Genomic DNA, 19,642 nt, shown 5'->3' on the forward strand with positions numbered 1-19,642 from the left:
TAGCCTACCATTCTTTTATTTTAGAATCTTACTGTAATAGTTGGTTCCACAGCCTATTTTTCTTCACTATAAAATGGGAAAATACCACCTCTATCTCACATGGCTATGGTAAGGATTTCAAGAGACAAACTTATGAAGTACATAGCATAGAGCCTAAGAAATAGAAAAGCACCCAGTGAGCTGGTCACAGTGGCACACACCTGTAATCTCAACTACTCGGAAGGTTGAGGCAGGAGAATTCCAAATTTGAGGCCAATCTCAGAAATTTAGGGAGACCCTCAGCAACCTAAGGAGACCCTGTCTCAAAATAAAAAAAAAAATAAAGGATAAAGGATGTCACTCAGTGGTAAAGTGCCTGTGGGTTCAATCACAGTACCAAAGAAAAAAAAAGAAAAAAGAAAAAAAAAAGTGAACGTCAGATATCAGCTCTCCGTTCTCCTAAAACATATGTAAAAGAATAAAATCACTGTCAGGAGGTACTATTATTGTACACACTGCAGTTAACAGATGTCCACACCACAACTAACAGCTTTCTTCAGCTTATATTCTTTAAAAGAATTTCAATTGACAATATTTTTCCACAGAAAAATTCCAAATACTATAAGTCAAATTAAAGCCAGCAAAAATCCCTCAGAAACTCCTCCTATATCTGACCTAAGATGAAATCCAAAACAAATTAATGAAATCAAATGTTCAATTTTAATAAACTTATTTCAAAGCTTATGTAACTATTATAACCACCATATCAAATCATTAAATTTTAGAAATCCAATGTAAAATAAATACTTCTAGAAACAAAATGCATTTTATAAGCAAATTTTGAGAGATAATGTAAGTAGATTCAGACAACTTAGTAAGATGCTACTCAAATAAAACATTTACATATAGAAGCAACTCAAGAACCAAGCCATACTGAAATACATCAAAATCAGAGGTATTCAGAACAGATATTAAATCCTAGTTTGTCAATTTAAGCAACCAAAGTATACCTTGGGTATCTATTCTATTTGGTATATTATCAGTATGGCAACAAATTGAATTGTCAAAATTCAGACTAAAAAAGATGTTAAGTTCTTAATGTAAACTATTTAATATTCTAATATCAAAAACAATGAGGTTACAGGCCAAGTCATTTAATTGTAACTTGTAACTTTTTAAAATTTTGCTTAACATAATGGTCTCTAATTCAATCCATTTTCCTGCAAATAACAGTTTCATTTTTATTTATAGCTGGTAACTTCTAACTTTTATTCAAGCAAAGTGAACAGGAACTATTTCAAATTATCCCAAATTTAAGATATGGTTATCAGCTTATTTTTGTAGATCAGTAGGTTTTAACTTAAACCCTAAATAATTCTTATTTATCCACCTTATTATCTAGTCCTCTTTAAGAATCAATGTCCTTAGAGCAATCAGAAGTTAATTTTGAGACTTTTCTACATCAGAGCATGCACAGAAAACAATAACACCTGTATGACGCATGCACATAAACTGAAAAGGCTTCTCAGGGCCAGAAGTAATCTGTCTGGGGGCAAAGCCACCCTCACAGTAAGGGAATCATTTAACTCCATATATAAGTAATACCATCTGTGGTCCCTCTGGCAGGAAACTACATTAGCCAATCTTTGACATGGTTATCTAGCAATGCAGCTGGAGGAGGTCTGACTTCTATTCCAATGCCCACTTGTTAGAACAAAAGCATTATCTGGGAATATAAGATGTCATTCCTCTAAGGACCTGCAGTTCATAATCATCAATCCTCTGAGACCTATCAGAGAAAGTGAATGCTGAAATCCTTATTTCTATCCTGCCATTTTATAATCCTAAGAAGGAGCCGTCAACAGTTTGCAAAAAGAAACCTATGTAAATTAAATTAAAAGTGAGAAGTTTCAGAAACAGCTAGGTCTGAGCACTCAGATGTAAAACAGCACTGATATGTATAAGGAACAGTCAACTGCTTAAATGAATGTTGACCCAAAGCATATTAGTTTATTAATTTACTAAAAATATTCCCAAGGACAATTACAGTTTTTCAAGGTTTCCTAGACAGAAAAATAATTCCAACAAAATATTGCATTGCAATAAATAGCCTTGAATACATTGGTAAGGCCACAAAAAATGGGAAGATAGGAGTAGGCAGGCAAAGAACTTGAATTATTATTATGAAAGCATTTACACATTACTGCTTGCACAATTAAAAAAGTTAAATTTTTATTCACACTGATACATAATAATAATAATATACCTATTATTATAAAAACAAAATCTCAAAAATGTCTAGAATAGCTGCTACAAATTACTTTTAACAGGGAGGAAAACACTAACTTTAGATTGAATTAACCTAGCAAATATTACCTTACTAAAACAAAAGCAATCAAAGTTAACATCACCAAAAACAAGACAAACCAATATTATCACCTCTTGATATGATGCCCTGAGGAGACATATTTCTTACTTCTGTTGTATTCCTATCAAAGAATGCATAACCTGAATCTAATCATGAAGAAAACCCAGAAAAACTCAAAGTGAGGGACATTCTATAAACTATCTGACTTGGCTTTTTCAAAAATGCCAAGACATGAAAGACAAAGAAATGCTGAAGAACTATTTCAGAAGAAAGCTAAAGTACCACTATATCTTCAAATTAATTAGGGAAGAGGATATAAACAGAAAATCGACATATAAATGATAAAGGAAATGAGGCAAAATCATTAACAACTGGCAAATCTAATCTAGGTAAAGAAGTTATGGAAGTTTTTAAAACTATTTTTAGCTATGTTTCTTTAAATGTGAAATTGTATCAAAATCAAGTTTTTTAAACTTTGAGATTAAAAATCCTGTATTCTTTATTTCCCATTAAAAATGTACTTTAAAAAAAAAAGACACAAGAAAGAGGTCACGTTACCAATGTACAGAGTCAAAGAATCTTACAAACCTTGCACCAACTTCCATTCATTAATGGACGATTAACTAGTCCAGCAAAAATATTACAACATATTAACTCCAGTAGCCCAAGTGACTTACAACTGTTTCTTTTATAGGCTTACATATCCAAAGTTTAGTTTGTGATTTTGCTTACCAAAGTTAAACCTCTTTGGGCTTACCTCTCCGTTGGCCGATAATATAAATAACACTGTATTTTGTTCTAATCATCAGAGAAGATAGACACAATAATTTATTTGTTCAAATAGATTAGTGCAAAACTTGGGTTTGGGTTATTTAACTCTCTAAGTAATTATCAAGATCCATTTCTAATAGGGCAAACTAGATTTAAAATGATATTTACTTTTAAAAGGACATCAAACATGGTAGACCAACTTCTCACTATCTCCTACCTAAAAATGCCACTACAATGAGAATAAAGGGATAAAACAGACACAAACACATAAGATAAAGAGAACATGTAAAGCCATCAAAGCAGACAAAAGATTTCAACAGTTTTTTGGAAGACAGGAAAAAAAACAGAACAACAACGCAATCCATAGTGCAAAGGAAGATGCAGCTCACCTGCCAGCAGAGAAGGATGCAGATGGGAGAAGGCAACAAATAGCAAGGGTAAGGACAGGACTGAAAACAAGGAGTCCAAAGGTTGTAAGGACAACTGAGTCATGGAAAATCTTGCACTGCAAGATCCGGACATCAGAAGCTAACTCGACAGCCCTGAGGGAAGATAGAAAAAGTGAATAGTACTAGAAAAAATTCTCCACAGACATCTGAGTGTCTTCTTGCAATGAAGGTGACTTTCTCTCCATCTCACAGGGAAGCCCACTGTAGATAAGACCCACCCATTCACAGACCTGTGTAGTGCTTCACTCTTAAATGAAAAGAAAAAGACAAAATATATCTTTAAAATAAAACCTCCAGAGAATAATTTTAAAAACAAAAAGAGGAAATAGAAACAATACACAGAGTACAGAAAAACTTCCAAACAAATTCTAAACCCTGGAGAAGATATTGCAAAACAGCAGCAGCAGGATGTATATAAATGGACTGGCCATAACGTGAGAAAGAGCTCTTGAAAATTAAAAATATGATCATCAAAATCCAATGGGAGGTGCTGGGGATGTGGCTCAAGTGGTAGCATGCTTGCCTAGCATGCATGTGGCCCTGGGTTCAATCCTCAGCACCACATAAAAACAAAATAAAGGGGCTGGGGTTGTGGCTCAGTGGTAGAGCGCTCGCCTAGCATGCATGAGGCACTGGGTTGGATCCTTGGCACTACATAAAAACAAACTAATGTATCCACCTAAAACTAAAGAGACATACATACATACATGCATACATAAAATAAAGATATTGTATGCACCTAAAACTAAAAAAAAAAAAATTCAATGGGAGGGCTGGGGATGTAGCTCAAGTGGTAGCACGCTCGCCTAGCATTCATGAGGCACTGGGTTCGATTCTCAGCACCATGTAAAAATAAAATAAAGATATTGTGTCCACCTAAAACTAAAAAAATAAATATTTTTAAAAAATTCAATGGGAGGTGTCATAGCCATCCATGGGCTGTGTGTGTGTGTGTGAGCTATGCGCATTTGAGCATATGAAGGGAGTGGTCTGGCATTACACATTTTTGGGGCTGTGCGACACATGTGCCTTTTCTCTCTGCCTGTGATCCCACACACTCCCTGAGATGGGTGTGGCTTTCCAAGAGTCAATCAACATGCTGTCCACAGGACATCACCAAGCAAGACTCCACTCTTCGGAAACCCAATCCCTTGCCTTATTTGGGTGGAATATTTTATGAATGACTTTTCCCCAATAAATAGGGTGGGATTGTGCTCTCTCTCTTGCCTCTTGCCTCCCTTGCTCCCCTTGCCTTCCAACATGGGAGCTGACACCACCTGTGGTCCCAGACCCATCCCTGACCTCTAAAAAAGGAATTTCTGTGTTTGTGTGGTTTTTTTAGTTGCCAGCCTGGCCAGCTGGCAAAAAGAAGGGGCTGGGGATATAGCTCAGTTGGTAGAGTGCTTGCCTTTGCTGCACAAAGCACTGGGTTCAACCCCCAGCACCAAAAAAAAAAAAAAAATAATAATCAATCAATCAATTAATCAATGGAAGAGGTGGAAGAAAAATATCAAGGAAACATCCCAGGAACTAGCACCAAAAACTCAGACAAAAACAAAGAAAATAGAGGACCCATTCAGGATACCTCGCTTTCAATTAATAGGAATTCCAGAAAGCAAAAAGAACAAATTAGAAATGTAAATATGATGGGAAGAGCATGCTATCAAATTTGTAAGTAAAAATTTAAAAAGGAACAATGCCTTTATTGCTCTAAGGAGAAACTGTTTTCTAATATTCTGTATTCAGCCAAGCAATCAAGTACAAAGAAAGGTAGAATAAAAATGTCAGACTTGTAAGGGGTCGAAGATTTACCTTGATGGTAAGGGACCTAAATAATGAAATAATGAAATAAACTGAGAAAGACAGGGGACCCAGAAAAGGGAAGGCCTAAAACAACAGAAGAGTAAAGGGAATCACGGGATTAAAAACTGTCCAGTAAACAGAACAAGGTGGTGCAGGTCTGTAATCCCAGCGGCTCGAGGGGCTGAGGTAAAAGGATCATGGGTTCAAAGCAAGCCTCAGCAAAAGTGAAGCACTAAGCAACTCAGTGAGAGCCTGTCAGTGGTTGAGTATCCAAGTTCAACACCTAGTACAAAAAAAAAAAAAAAAAAAAAAAAAAAAAGTCCAGTAGGCCTAGAGATCAGTTATTTCAAATGGGAGCAGAGGACAGAGGGCTCTGGGAAGGAGGTCTTCAGGGAAAAAAAAAAAAAAAGGATTACTTTTTTTTTTAAAAAAGTCTAAGACTGTGGATGTAGCTCAGGGGTAGAGTGTTTGCCTGTCATGTGCAAGACCCTGGGTTCCATCATTAGCACCACACAAAAAAAAAAAAAAAAAAAGGAGGAGGAGGTGGTGGTGGTGGCTAGGGGGAAAAAATGTAAAATCTATTACACATAAAAATTAGAATAGTGGGGCTGGGGATGTGGCTCAAGCGGTAACGCACTCACCTGGCATGCGTGGGGCACTGGGTTCAATCCTTGACACCATATAAAAATAAAATAAAGATGTTGTGTCCACCGAAAACTTAAAAAAATAATAAATATTAAAAAATTCTTTCTCTCTCTTTTAAAAAAAGAATTAGAATAGTAGTTCATCATTTGGGGCCAGGCATTTATTGAATTCCCTGTACTTTGAGGCTAATTTGCAGAGCTAATGGCATGTGTCCTCCACTAGCAAATGTAATTTCAAAGCTGGCCAAAATTTGTCATCTATATGTTAACAGATCCAGATACCTACAGAGCCAGAAAAGAGAGGGCATCTGGTCCTGCTGACTTCCACATAGAGGCAAATTCTGATCCATAAGGCAGATCCTCCCACTGGCTCAAGCTTTTTACTCTATTTTTACATGGATTTTTAAAATCAGTTTTCAGCATCAAATGGAAACAACATATAGAAACGTGTGTGAAACAACATATTCTCAAAAACTGTGATATATGAAACAAATTTATTCCTCCTATCCAAACTCAAATTTGTCCAGTCCAACTTTGATGAAAAACACCTATTTTGTGCTACATCTATTATATCAGTTTTCAGCTTACATATTGAACTGTGGCCCTACCACCAAACAAAGTGAAAAAAAAATAGTAAGAAGATGGATCAAAACTACTAAAGTCAAGCAGATTATTAAATCAGAGTCAAAATGGGCCACTTTTGCCTTTGGAAAATCAGACACAAATAGCTAGAAAAAAAATTACCAGGAGTTGATATTGTTTTAAAAATAACCTCCCCTTTGATGCTGATTATATACAGAATGAAAACAAAAGCCATGAATCACCTAAGTTCTGACATCTAGTATTTCCATTTATTTAACATAGTAAGATGTATGCAATTCCATGCTTTTGCTAACAACCCGAGTAAGCAATTTCACAGTTAAACAGTAATGGCACTTCAAAAGAAATTAATAAAAATCATAAATGTAAGCACCAAGCAACTATTATTTCAAAACAGCAGCAAGTACATGCAACAACAAAAAATTATATATATATTTTAAGGAAGCACTCCCTCCCACAAGTAAATAAAATAATTATGAGGTTTAGGAACCTCTTAATATCAGACTTTTCTCAGAGAACAATAGGTTTAATATCTTCATTTTGTAATTCTCTTTATAATTTCTTTTGATTGTGTAACAAAGATTAGCATTAAAGCACGACGTAGAAAAAAATTCCATATTTGTAATTACTGATGGGCTAGGAAAATATTTTTTTTGCATTACAATTCTTAATATACCACAATTTATCATGTCTCTGTATATAAGGTATTTAAACACCAAATTCACATATTCATACATGTATTTTGTATAATGATGAGGGTCTAGGAAACTATTCTTTTAAAATTTAGGACTATCTGTGAAGAAAAAGAATGGACAAAATACAAACTGTGTGTGTGTGTGTGTGTGTGTGTGTGTGTATAAATATATTTACATGCTGCCTAAAGAGTCAAATACCTAGTATTCCAGGAAATAGGCACCTGCAAATTCCAAAAGTTCTTTAATATTCAAAGGAAAAAAAATGTCTGAAAATACATATTTTTGAAATGAGCTCTATTACAACCACACACAAATAAAGCACTCAAAATGAATAAAAAGAAACTAATGTGTTTAAGCACTCAGAATTAAATTTTCATGGCTGAATGTTGAGCTCTGGCAATTACTTCACACACACACAAGATGAAGCTTTATCCTTTAGTTGTTGTAAAGCAATTTCTTAAAAATGCTAAATGATCTCACTACTAACATCCAAAAAAACTCACATGGAATTGAGAGTTCATCTCAATTAAATTAAAGGACATTTTATTTAAAAAATTAAAATTTTCTAACAATAATACAAGCATTGACCCCATGGTCTCTAAGTTATATGGCATTTAAAAACAAATATTAGAACATTTTTCTAACATGTTATCACAGGGAAGTATGTCATAACTAGAAATGTCAACTTGATCTTCAAAAACTTTGATCAGAATATTAACATCCTAGCCAGGTGCTGTGGCACACTCCTGTAATCCCAGCATCTCCAGAGGCTGAGACAGGAGGATTTCGAATTCAAAGCTAGCCTCAGCAAAAGCAAGGTGCTAAACAACTCAGTGAGACCCTGCCTCTAAATGAAATACAAAATAGGGCTGGGAATGTGGCTCAGTAGTCAAATGCCCCTTAGTTCAATTCCTAGTACCAAAAAAAAAAAAAAAATCCCAATATTGTGTAACAAATGTTCAAAACAAAGGAATGGAACAATAATGCATTATTTAAAAAAGAAAACCTGTGCGTGGTCAGCAAGGACAAAGATGTAAAGGAGCTAAAAGAGTAAGTGTGTTATCCTATAATCAGTTAAATTAAACCTGAAAGAATATGTTAGTTAATTGTCAGCCTTCTCTTCTCGGTGATAAGATACAGTATAAGCAGTCCCTAAAATTAAAGGTCTTTAGGAGCAGTCACGGATAAACAGGCAAGCAGATTTCTACAAGGAAGGCTACCTTAAACCCAGCTAAAACAACGAAAAAATAAGACAGAACACCTGCCTTGGAGAATGAAAAATGGAGAACAGTTCATTGAATCAATTTCTCAATCCTAAAGTAGAGTACAAAGTTTCCAGAAAAAAAATCCAGTTGAATAATAATGTTTTAAAAGATATTTGGTGGGGGCTGGGGTTGTGGCTCAGTGGTAGAGTGTTCACCTCACATGTTTAAGACCCTGGGTTCAATCCTTAGCATCACATAGAAATAAATAAGTGAAATAAAGGTATTGTGTCCAATTACAACTAAAAAAATAAATATTTTTTTAAAAAGACATATGCTGGTTTATCTTAAAAACACTCAAAGGGTCTTATAAAATTAAATTAGATAGCACTAACTGTGAAATCCTTAATTGTGAGACATATGCCTAACACAAACAAAAAGTAAACTTCACTTTTCAATGTCCATATTTGTGTGTGTGTGTGCGTGTGTGCGCGCGCGCATACTAAGTATTGAACTCAGGGGTACTCAATCATTGTGCCACATCCCAGCCATATTTGTAATTTATTTAGAGACAGGGTCTCACTGAGTTGCTTAGCGCCTCACCATTGCTGAGGCTGTCTTTGAACTCATGATCATCCTGTCTCAGCCTCCCATGCTGCTGGGATTACAGGCATGCGCCACTTCACCAAGCTTCCATGTTTAACTTCTACAGTAGTTTTCGAACTCTGAAATTGCCTTCCTAAACTCATCTGGATTTTATGCATCTGCAAATAGCACACATGTATACTTTTCCGTATATCTTAAGAGGGAAATTTGTTTTAAGCTCTGCAACCTAAAAACTATAATTTACTTTTACAGGAAATACAATTGGAAAATCTTTTAGAATATAGCTAAAGAGAATCATCAGAGTATGTTGCCTAAAAGCAGATTCAAATAACCTCTGAGCTACCAGAGGCAAAAGCAAAATTTTATACCTTAAGAATTCTCTCCCTCCTCCACTCAACAGCAAACCACCTCCAAAGAGAATCTTCTTTACAAGAAATAAACTGAAAAAATGGGAGCGAGGGGAAGCTCAACTGAAATATATTTTAAATAACCAAAAGCTATCAGCCATGGCTTTGTTGAGGAGGCTGGTTTATCACGTTTGAACTAAAATAATGTGAATTTTGGCCTACATAAAATTAGATTTGAACCCAAATAAGCTGACGTTCAAAACAGTTTTCTTCCCATTTATTTGTTCTAATTTGTCAGTACTTGAATCAATAAATTGGGTTATGGGAGTCAAATACCAAATTTTAAAAAGAGTTATTTTCAAGATATTTTAGAGTTATTTTCAATTTAAAATATATTTCAAGATATGGAATTTAAAATGTATTTTCATGTCAAAAATATTCAGAGGAATTACTTCAAATATGTTTCCCACCACTTTAAATCCTCTAAATTATCATTAAGTAGGCTGGGACTGTGGCTCAGCTGTAGCACACTTGCCTGGCATGTGTGAGGCATGGGGTTCAATTCTCAGCACTGCATATAAATAAATGTCTATCAACAACTAAAAAAAAATTTTAACATTAAATTACTTTAAATTATCATTAAGTTACTAAAAGACAAATATCTTGCTTTTAAAAAGTCAGGTTAAAAGTTTAAATGGTATTTGAGTTTAAGCTTTGGGCTATCTTTAATATCCATGAGTATCTTGAGCATCTTAACCTTTGTCTTAGTTTCATAATCTATAAAACAGGAAAAACTACAAGGATGTGTAGTTAATTAAATTAGTCAGGATTAAATGCTAGCAAACTGCTTTGAAGTTACTTCATGTTGTTCTCAATTCTCCTCCTACTCACTAAAACTAACAGATGAGAAAACATCTGGAATTATTATAGATGATAACATCTGCAGACTCACACAACAGTTAAAAAGATGATCCATTTACAAGGTTCTAAGCCAAAGTTCATTCAACAACCCCCAAAATTTTTAAGAAATGATTGCAATGAACAATTTTTAGGTGAATTTCCTTTTCAGCCTCAAAAATATCCATATTTACAGGGTACTACACAGAAATTTCACATCATCTTGAGAGGTCTTGGCACAAAACAATTCTAGGTAAAATAAACAAGTTGTTGCTGTCCTTAATGCTATTCTCAGCATTCTGAACTGCCAATCAATGTAAGCTTCATCACAAGTATTCCTTCCAAAAAGTACTAGCCCCCACTGAGAATCTATCAAAGTACTTCCTTCTAAGCCATCTGTCTAGGAAAACTCCATTACAACACCTAGAATTCAGTTTTTTTCCTGTCTGAGGCTATGAATAAACATAAAACACTAAAGTAGATTACACTGTATATTATTTTCCACTCCAAACACTGAGAAGCTAAATCTATTCCAATGCCTAGGCTGAATGCAAAACATGTATGTAATAGGTTGAAAACTGCAGCTTAACCAAAGATTATTTTTTTCTTCAAAAAAGAAAAAAAAACATATAAAACATATTGAAAAAAACAGCTAGGGCTGGGTTTGTGGCTCAGCTGTAGAGCACTGGCCTAGCACGTACAAGGCACGAGGTTCGATCCTCAGCACCACATAAAATTAAAAAAATATATCGTGTCCAACTACTACATACATGCATACACACACACACACACACACACACACACACCGCATACATACATACATATATATGTAGAGAGAAAGCAGTTAAGGGGAAGTGTATATACATTATTCCCTGATGGAAAAGGGACTCAATTAAATTTTAAAACAGGAATTTAAATTACTAAGCTACAAACTACACATTGGTTTGCTTACTGAGCTGCAAACACTATACAAGCATAAGTTTTTCTACTTTTAATTGGAAGAATCCAAAACTAATCTTTTACATTCCAGTAGAGAAGAAAATTGCATAAATTTCAAAGAGGAAAAAGTAGCATGTTATATATAAGAGCTTAATGCTAATGGTGTAAAAACTAAGAATGATGAAAAGAAATTATTCTGAGGATAAATGAATAACAGGAAAAGAAATCAGACTTTTAATTCTCCCCTCAACTCCATTCTTCCTTCTGCTGAGGATGTTCTTTTTACAGTAAGTATACTACCTAGGAAATAATTTCTGATCAATGAATATATCAAAACTTCTTCACAAAAGCAATATGTGCTCTTTTTCTGGCTGGAACCATGGAGGTGCTGAAAAAAAAGAAAAAGAAGGCTCCTGCTGTGCCAGCAGAAACCCTTTAGAAGCAGCAAAAAAATTTCACAGAGCTGAATGTAAAGCACCTGAGAAAGAAGTTTGCCCAAAAGATGCTTCAAAAGGCAAGAAGGAAGCTTATTTATGAAAAGCCAAGCATTACCACAAGGAATACAGGCAGATATACAGAATGGAGATTTCAAATGACTAGGATGGCAAGAAAGCTGGCAACTTCCATGTACCTGCAGAATCCAAATTGGCATTTGTCATCGGGATCACAGGTATCAATCATTTGAGTCCAAAAGTTTGTAAGGTGCTACAACTTCTTCACCTTTGTTGATCTTCATTGGCACCTTCGTTAAGCTCAACAAGGGTTTGATAAACATGCTGAGGATCATGGAACCAAATGTTACATGGGGGTACCCAAACCTGAAGTCAGTGAATGAGCTTATCTACAAGTGTGGATATGGCAAAAATCAATAAGAAACGAAAAAAAACACTTTGACTGCTCAATCTCTTGGTAAATACAGCATCATTTGCAAGGAGTATCTGATTCATAAGATCTACACTGTTGGAAAACAATTTAAATTTATTGTAGTAACATTACCAATGGTCATTTGGTTACAAACCAGCCAAAATTTACTGGCTAAGACACTGAGAGCTCAGGCTGGTGAAAACATTCTGGGGGGGAAGCTCACTTGCCATTTATTTTCAACATAAACTTAAAAAGACTGTTGCAGCTATGATTTAAATGGGGGAAAAAAAGCTTACCCAGCTGGCACAGTGGCATACACCTGTAAAATAACTTTCTGTGGCCCTTCAAATTATCTTCTCCAAGAAGAGAAGGAAAAAAAAAAAAAACAGCCATTTTGTAGAAGGTGGAGATGCTGGCAACAGGGAAGACCAGATTAGATCAGCAGGCTTATTACAAGGATGAATTAAGGTATCTACCATGGTATTTTTGTAATCTGATCAGTTAACAAAACAGTACTTGCTCTCAATGTTAAAAAAAAAAATGTTAAGCTCAATCTCTAGACTGCAGCCTCTTCAACAAATGGAGCACATCCTAAATGTGAGGTGTTTCTCAGCAATTATAAGTTATTGAGAGACTACCGGAATAGGCTGAGGCTACTTAAAGGTTCTGAGGGACAGAATGGGAAAGGAATACCACCTAAAAGTCAAGAAAGACAACTCCATTTCACTTAGGCTTTTTAAATATTCCAATAAAGTTTAAATTTTTCAAGAGAGAATGTAAAAATTAAATACCAATCTTCAGTATTAATGTGGGAAAAGTGTCACCAGTGCACTGATTTTAACTGCCTAATCCTCATTTACAACTAAAATGTCCTCCTGCCTATCCATAAACATAGAATGTCAAAAGAATACAAATTTACTATCGTAACATTACCAATGGTCATTTGCTTACAAACCAGCCAAAATTCACTGGCTAAGACTTTGAGAACTTGGGCTGGTGAAAGCATTCTTGCCGGAAGCTCATTCGCCATTTATTTTCAACATAAACTTAAAAAACTGTTGCACTATGATCTAAGTGGAAAAAAAAAAAGTTCACCCAGCTGGCATGGTAGCATACACCTGTAATACCAGCTATTCAGGAGGATGAGGTAGGAAGATCACAAATCTGCGGCCAGCCTTGGGAATTCAGTAAGACACTCTCTCAAAATAAAAAGCACTGGGGTTATAGGTAGGTAATAGAGAACTCCTGGGTTCAATCCCCAGTAACTCCCCTAGTTCCCCCCCCCCCAAAAAAAGAAAGTAAGTTCATCCAAGTAGGCCAGGGGGATACGCCTGTAACCCTAAAAACTCGGAAGGTTGAGACAGGAGGATTGCAAGTTCGAGGACAGCCTGGGCAATTTAAGACCCTGTCTCAAAAAACAAAGAAAGGGCTGGGGGTGTACCTCAGTGGTAGAGCGTTCCTGGGTTTCAATTCCCAGTACCAAAGGTGGGGAGGGTCATCTGTTAAACATATGTTTGCAGAGTGTCCTATTAAGTGTAGGCACTTAATAACTAACACACCACGGAACATTACTTAAAAGCAGTAAAAGTATTTGACCTAATGAACAAAATGATGGATCCCATCTAGGAAATTGAGTCCACTAGATAAACTGGAGTCTTCTTTAAATATCAATTGTGACAGAATTATACAAAATAACCCATCACTCCATTAAGGTGAGTTCTTATCTTGATCACAAGTTGACCAGTTCATTACAAATTTATTACCACTGACAAACAACCAATAATCAGCATCTCATCCTATTGAATGGACCTTTTTAAAAATTTTTAGTTGCATATGAACCTAATAACTCTACTTTTTTTTTTTAATGTGGTGCTGAGGATCAAACCTAGGGCCTCACACATGCAAGGCAAGTGCTCTACCACTGAGCCACAATCTCGGCCCCTGAATAAATCTTAAAATATATATATATACATATATATATATATATGTATTTTTTCCAATATCCACTCAAACTGCAAGACATTTACTTGATCTACACTTAAGTTTTCATGAGTAGAATAATAAGACAAGTATGTACTGAAAACTTAAAGAGGCACCCTCAAATGTTCAGACAATAAATCAAAGGAGATTGTTCATGCCTTTGTTATTAAAAAATATCTTCAGTTTAACCTGCTATTTAACCTAAACCTCTGAAGTCCAAATGCTTGGTCTTTGGCTTTCCTTAGTTATTAAAAGTTGTGGTCAGGCCATTTTTTTAAAAAAGCAATTCATGTTTTTTCCCTGTCTTTTGCCACTGGCTAAACTCTTTTACCCACAAAAATAAGAAATGCCCAAGCTTCCAGCTTCTGAAAATAACATCTGGTATGTGCACCTAACAAAAAGCTTGAGAGAATGTCCTGGTTTTTTATTTAAAACTTTTTCATTTAAAACAGAATACCTTTAGCAATGATTAGACATAAATCTTTTTTACCTTATTAGGGAACTGCTAATTTTAACATTTACCTTAAACCACAACATGGATTTATCTTCAGAAATTAGCTTCCTGTCTCTCTCCCAACTACATTAGACTATAATTTTGTTTTGTTTTGTTTTTGGCTAACAAGGAACTATTAGACCCCATAATATGTTTCCCAGCTAATGTGTTTCAAAAATTTAAAGATTCTACATAAATATTGCCAGCCTTAAGGATTTCTCTAATTTTTAAAGGTATTTTAATAAGCACAGGTATCATTAACTGTTAAAAACCTGTACACCAGTGAGTCCTCACGTTTGGTCCTGCACTCCTAAGAGTTTCCAAGACCCTTTCAGGGGATCCAGAAGGTTAAAACTATTTGCATGAAAATTAATAAGAGATTACTCTTATTGTTTACTCTCGTTCTCTCAGGAGATGGAGTTTTCCAGAGGCTATATGAACTGTAGTATTTGAGAAACATAATTCAGAAACAGATATGAGAATCAATCAGCTCTTCTATTAAGCTAAACAAGGAGTTGCAAAAATTTAAATTAATTTCATTCTTTACTAATTTTTGCTTTGAAAAACACTTTATATAAACTGTAATTTATATTAACAGGTACTGAATCTATTGTTACTTATAAGTAAATTAACAAAACAAATTTTTGCTTTAATTTCTAATAAAGCAATATCAATAGGTATAAGCCACACATGGGCCTTTAGGGTCTTAAAATTTTTTAAGACCATTAAGTGGTCCTGAGAACAAAAAATGTAAGAAGCACTGTCGTATACAATTATATAACACAACACACAGTGCCTTCCAGGGATAAGAAGCTCAAGTTAATTCTGAAATATAATTACTACTTACCACCCTAATCTTGTTGAGTTCTGTATCTCCTTGTAAAGCATAATTCAGCATAAAGCCAGTCTGTTCTGGGCTCCATTTAATGGGCTTTAGATATTTAATTACTCAGGGTCTTCTTTATAAAAATGTTCTAAGCTGCAATTCCACCTATTATCTGGACAGTGTAGAACAGTTTCTGGATGTTTTCACAAAAATTACTTTTTTGTGAAAAACAGCAACCTGTGAAGTAAATGCAAAATAATACTTCCTCTCTTTTTAACAGATGACACAACAAAACTGATACTCAAAGGAATCAGAACTACTTGTCCAAGGATGTATTGCTAGCTAGTAGGGCCTACGATGTTGGTCTTTTGCAATTTGCTTGGCTATCTCGCTCGGGTATAATTGCAAGCTCCCAAAGAAAACAAGGCAAGGGCATTACTTTTATTGTCCCGGTGCCAAAATAGGGATTTTCCTCTCCTTAATAAGAATGTAATCAGACTCAATATCCAGTCACAGCATTATTCAACACACTGACTACCCATTTGGTCCTCTACCAAAAAATAAATAAATAAAATTCAAGAGTGTTGGAGGAAAAAAAAAAAAAACAGAACACAACGCTCCAAGATGATCAGTTAAGGACTCCCAGATTTACTATTCATTTAATCATTGAAACAACAGGCAGGCAAGAACAAGATCAAGCTTAATACAATAACACTAGATTATATCAACAAATGAATGCCAACAGGCTAAAATGGGAAGCACAGATGGAAAGGGTTCAATTCACAATGTGGACAGAAGACAAAACCCACACAAGGTTGAGAAACTAGCTTAATTGGTTTATAAATCCAAGCAAGTGACTAGAATCACCTTTGCAAAGCAATGTCGGAGGCAAATTTTCTTGCAAGATGCAAAAATGCCATTCTATCCCTTAGACAGAAATCATTCATCCTTTAATTTTAACATACTAGTTAATTCTTACCATCAGAATAAGTCTCTCTGTTTTGTTCCATTTTATCTTACCGAGTTCCTTGATCTCCTGCATCTCTATTCCACAATTAACTGGATTCCCTGATAGAGGCAAGACTGACTGACAACAGGATATTTGCCACTAGCATAATTCTTGTCATATATATATATATATATATATATATATATATGATTGTGTCAGTGAAGCCATTTTTAGGTTTGATGTGATTTTACCTAGAAAAAGTCAAAAGTGTGCTAGCTGTCCATTTTGTATTGAGCAACAGTAATTGCTCCATTCCTTGGAAGGTATGTTTTCCTAGTATTTTATTTTCTTTTCCAAATCTCTTTTGGAAAAAAATTAAGTTCCAGAGCTATAGCTAATGTGCCACCAATCAATTTGAAAAGCAATGTGATACACCCTATTTTTTTGTGCCACACTCAACATTTACTGTTGAAGATATATGTATAGGTTAAGAGTTAATTTATCCAAGTTTCTGCATTCTCAGGAAAGAACTACAATACTACACTGTGAAATCAATTAACTAGTTAATTTTTAAAGCCTGCATGTAGAAAAAGACGAGAGTTTACAACACAAGCAAAGCATCAAACGTCCGAGAGTTTCAAGAAACTGCAGTTATTTCTATTCCTTAACCTAAAGTATGTTTTTCTTTGTAGCTTTCTTTTTCCCCCCAAGTACATAATCATCCTTTAAGAAACAATCTGCGAAGGAGAAGAAACCTGCCAAAGTGTTAAGCATTCTCTAACCTATCTTCCCAGTCCAATCCAAGAGAAGTGTCACACAGCTAAATCATACCATCTCTATTTCTATATTTCTTTAAACTCGAGATTTCTGAAGTGTACAATTCAAATGTTAACGCTACAACCCTGGTTAATAGCGATCATCTTAAAGCTAATAAACAAAGACTAGCGGCGGCACTAGGGCCCTACCAGGAAGTAATCAAAGCAGGGTGGCCGGTGCGATCCTAAGAAGTCGATAGAGCAGACAATGAGAGGGCACTAGGGGTTCCAAAGGGGCCCGCAGAGGGAGTTAGAAGCTTAAGCTACTCAAAAGCATTAAATAAACCTAGTAACTGTTTTACAAGAACTCGAACTCTAGAATCAAACGCAATTCCAGACAACCCAAAATTGTGTCTTGAAACAATCTTAGGCAAACTCGAGCCACCCCTCCAAAAGCAGCTGTTGGGTCGAGCTTTGGAGCTCTGGAGCCTACAGCCTGTTTTCAAACTTCACCCTCCCAGGCTGATGAAAGATTCCGACCTTCGTCGCCCGAGCTTCTGAACGCCTCTCGAGGCTTCGGGTTGCCTGAGCCTGTGGGGAAGGGAAATAAAGCCCGGCCGAGGCAGGCGGCCGCGAAGGGCCCCGCGCGCCCCACAGCCCAGACAAAGCTGCGTCAAGAGAGTGGCTTTTTTTTTATCCTGTCGGGTCCACTGAGGAAACCAAGTCGGGCTCCGCCACACGTGCGGCAACCCGGCGGGGGCCGGACACCGCCTCCACAACCACCGCCCCCACAACTGCCGACCCCGCAGAACCCGCGAGCACAGCCCCCGAGCGCCTCAGGGCGGGGCAAGGGGCGCGAACGCCGGCCAGGGTCCCCGCCCGCCGCGGCCCCGACACGCTCGAGGCCCCCGCGGACTCCCGCCCCTCGCCGGCCTTTCCTTCGCCGGCCGGACCGTCGGGCCGCGAGAAACAAAGGAGCCGCCGCTGCTCCCACCCGCGCCCGCTTCACCGCGTACCCCTCCTCAGCGCGTCGGGCCAGGCTCGCTCTCACCCGTCCCTAGGTCCGCGCACCGGCTGCCTGCGGCCCTTAGACGGCAGGCCCGGCAGAGCCGGGGCCTCGGGTGCGCGGCCGGCCGGCTCGGGGCCGCACTCACCGCTGCAGCACCAGGACGACGGGGAGCCGTTGGGGAACTTGGCTGAGTCCGGAGCGATGCAGACGCTGGAACTGAGGTGCGGGCACTCCATGGCCACGAGGACCGTGGCAGGGAGGACAGAGGCTCCGGGGCCGAACGAGGCGGGGGCGGAGGGACTCTGGAGGCTCCGTCTGGGGTCGCTCCTCGCCGGGCGCTAGGCAGACAGCGGCTGCGTCCCGAGCCCTTGCGTCAAAGAAAGCAAGGGCTTCCGGGCGCCGGGTTTTCCCGCCCGCCTTCTCTCAGCACTCCGCTCCGAAGAACGTGGAATTCCGGGATCCGGGTTCTGTCGCCACCTCTAGACCCGAGGCTTCCGCCTTCCCGGGCAGGCCCCGCCTCCAAGGCCGGCTCCGCCCCTGTGCACTCCCGCGGTTGGGGTCTCCGCGCTCGCTACCCGCATCTGATAGCTTCGGGTCCTGCGGCGCTTGGAAGTGACTTTCCCAATTCCGCTCCCCTGGGTGGCTGCGGCTTCCCTGACTTAGGGAAGGGGGCTACCGGGCCCCGGCAGACAAGTCCGGTCCGCTGCGTCTACCAGGTCCGGCGAAGGAGACTGATATTGCATGGCGTGTTGCTCTGACTACAACGCGGCTTAGTGGTAGAAAAATCTGGCCACGCAACAGAGGGACAGAAAGAAAATACAAACCACTCGGGCAGACGGGCACCGTAACCCTCCCATTTTACCTAGCAAGAAACAAGCCCGGGAGATTAAGCCTGGTCCTGTGTTTGCGCCAGTGGGCTGCTTGGGTCCCAGAGCAATCTAATTCTTCCTTTGAGACAGGTGTGGTTCTGAGCCGGTTCTGAGTTCTGCGCACACAGCCGTAGCTGGAAGATGAGTGGCTGGGCCTATTGGGGCACCTACGAACCTGGATTCAGACCTTGTCACCGTGATTAACTTTCAGCGTTACCACGAGCACGTCGTCCTGAACTTTACAAATCTCACCGCTGGAAATTTAAGTGAAATAAATGTAACCTGGTTTTCGAGGTCCCGCTACCAGATGATAAAAAGGGAAGGGATCTAACATTGTTAGACACGCTGAACCACTTCCCTGCCAGGCAGTTTGCAATACAAAATACCTCATTTAAGCTTCGTTACACCCTACAACTGATGTTACGATTCTCTTTTTACCGCGGGGGACGTCGAGTCTATTAATTTGCTAATCCGTGCCGAGATTAGGTCCTCTGCTCTCTGGCCTATTTTAGAAAAGAGTTTATGGGAGGGCAAACCTAGGGGCTGCTTGGATTCGCCTTACACCGGAGCCCGAGGAGCCTGCGACTTAACAAGGGA

The 19,642-nt window shown here is 38.0% G+C and overlaps 1 protein-coding gene and 1 pseudogene across 4 annotated transcripts in view; one reads left to right on the plus strand and one right to left on the minus strand.

Moving 5' to 3' along the window:
- Usp3 (ubiquitin specific peptidase 3) overlaps nucleotides 1-18,625 on the minus strand; it is a 92,472-nt gene extending 73,847 nt beyond the window's left edge. The window contains exon 1 of one of the 4 annotated variants that reach the window (XM_078049500.1): nucleotides 18,322-18,625. In XM_078049500.1, the coding sequence (XP_077905626.1) occupies nucleotides 18,322-18,412 (91 nt within the window). In that variant the 5' untranslated portion in view covers nucleotides 18,413-18,625. Of the gene's footprint in view, nucleotides 1-17,707; nucleotides 17,844-18,183 lie in introns of those variants that run through there. The other 3 variants (XM_005316666.5, XM_013359382.4, XM_078049501.1) reach the window with 3 other exon arrangements.
- Nucleotides 11,680-18,228, plus strand: LOC106144805 (large ribosomal subunit protein uL30 pseudogene; annotated as a pseudogene).
- Nucleotides 18,626-19,642: the final 1,017 nt, after the last annotated feature.

The sequence above is a fragment of the Ictidomys tridecemlineatus genome, chromosome 5 (assembly GCF_052094955.1).
Source record: "Ictidomys tridecemlineatus isolate mIctTri1 chromosome 5, mIctTri1.hap1, whole genome shotgun sequence".
NCBI lineage: Eukaryota > Metazoa > Chordata > Mammalia > Rodentia > Sciuridae > Ictidomys > Ictidomys tridecemlineatus.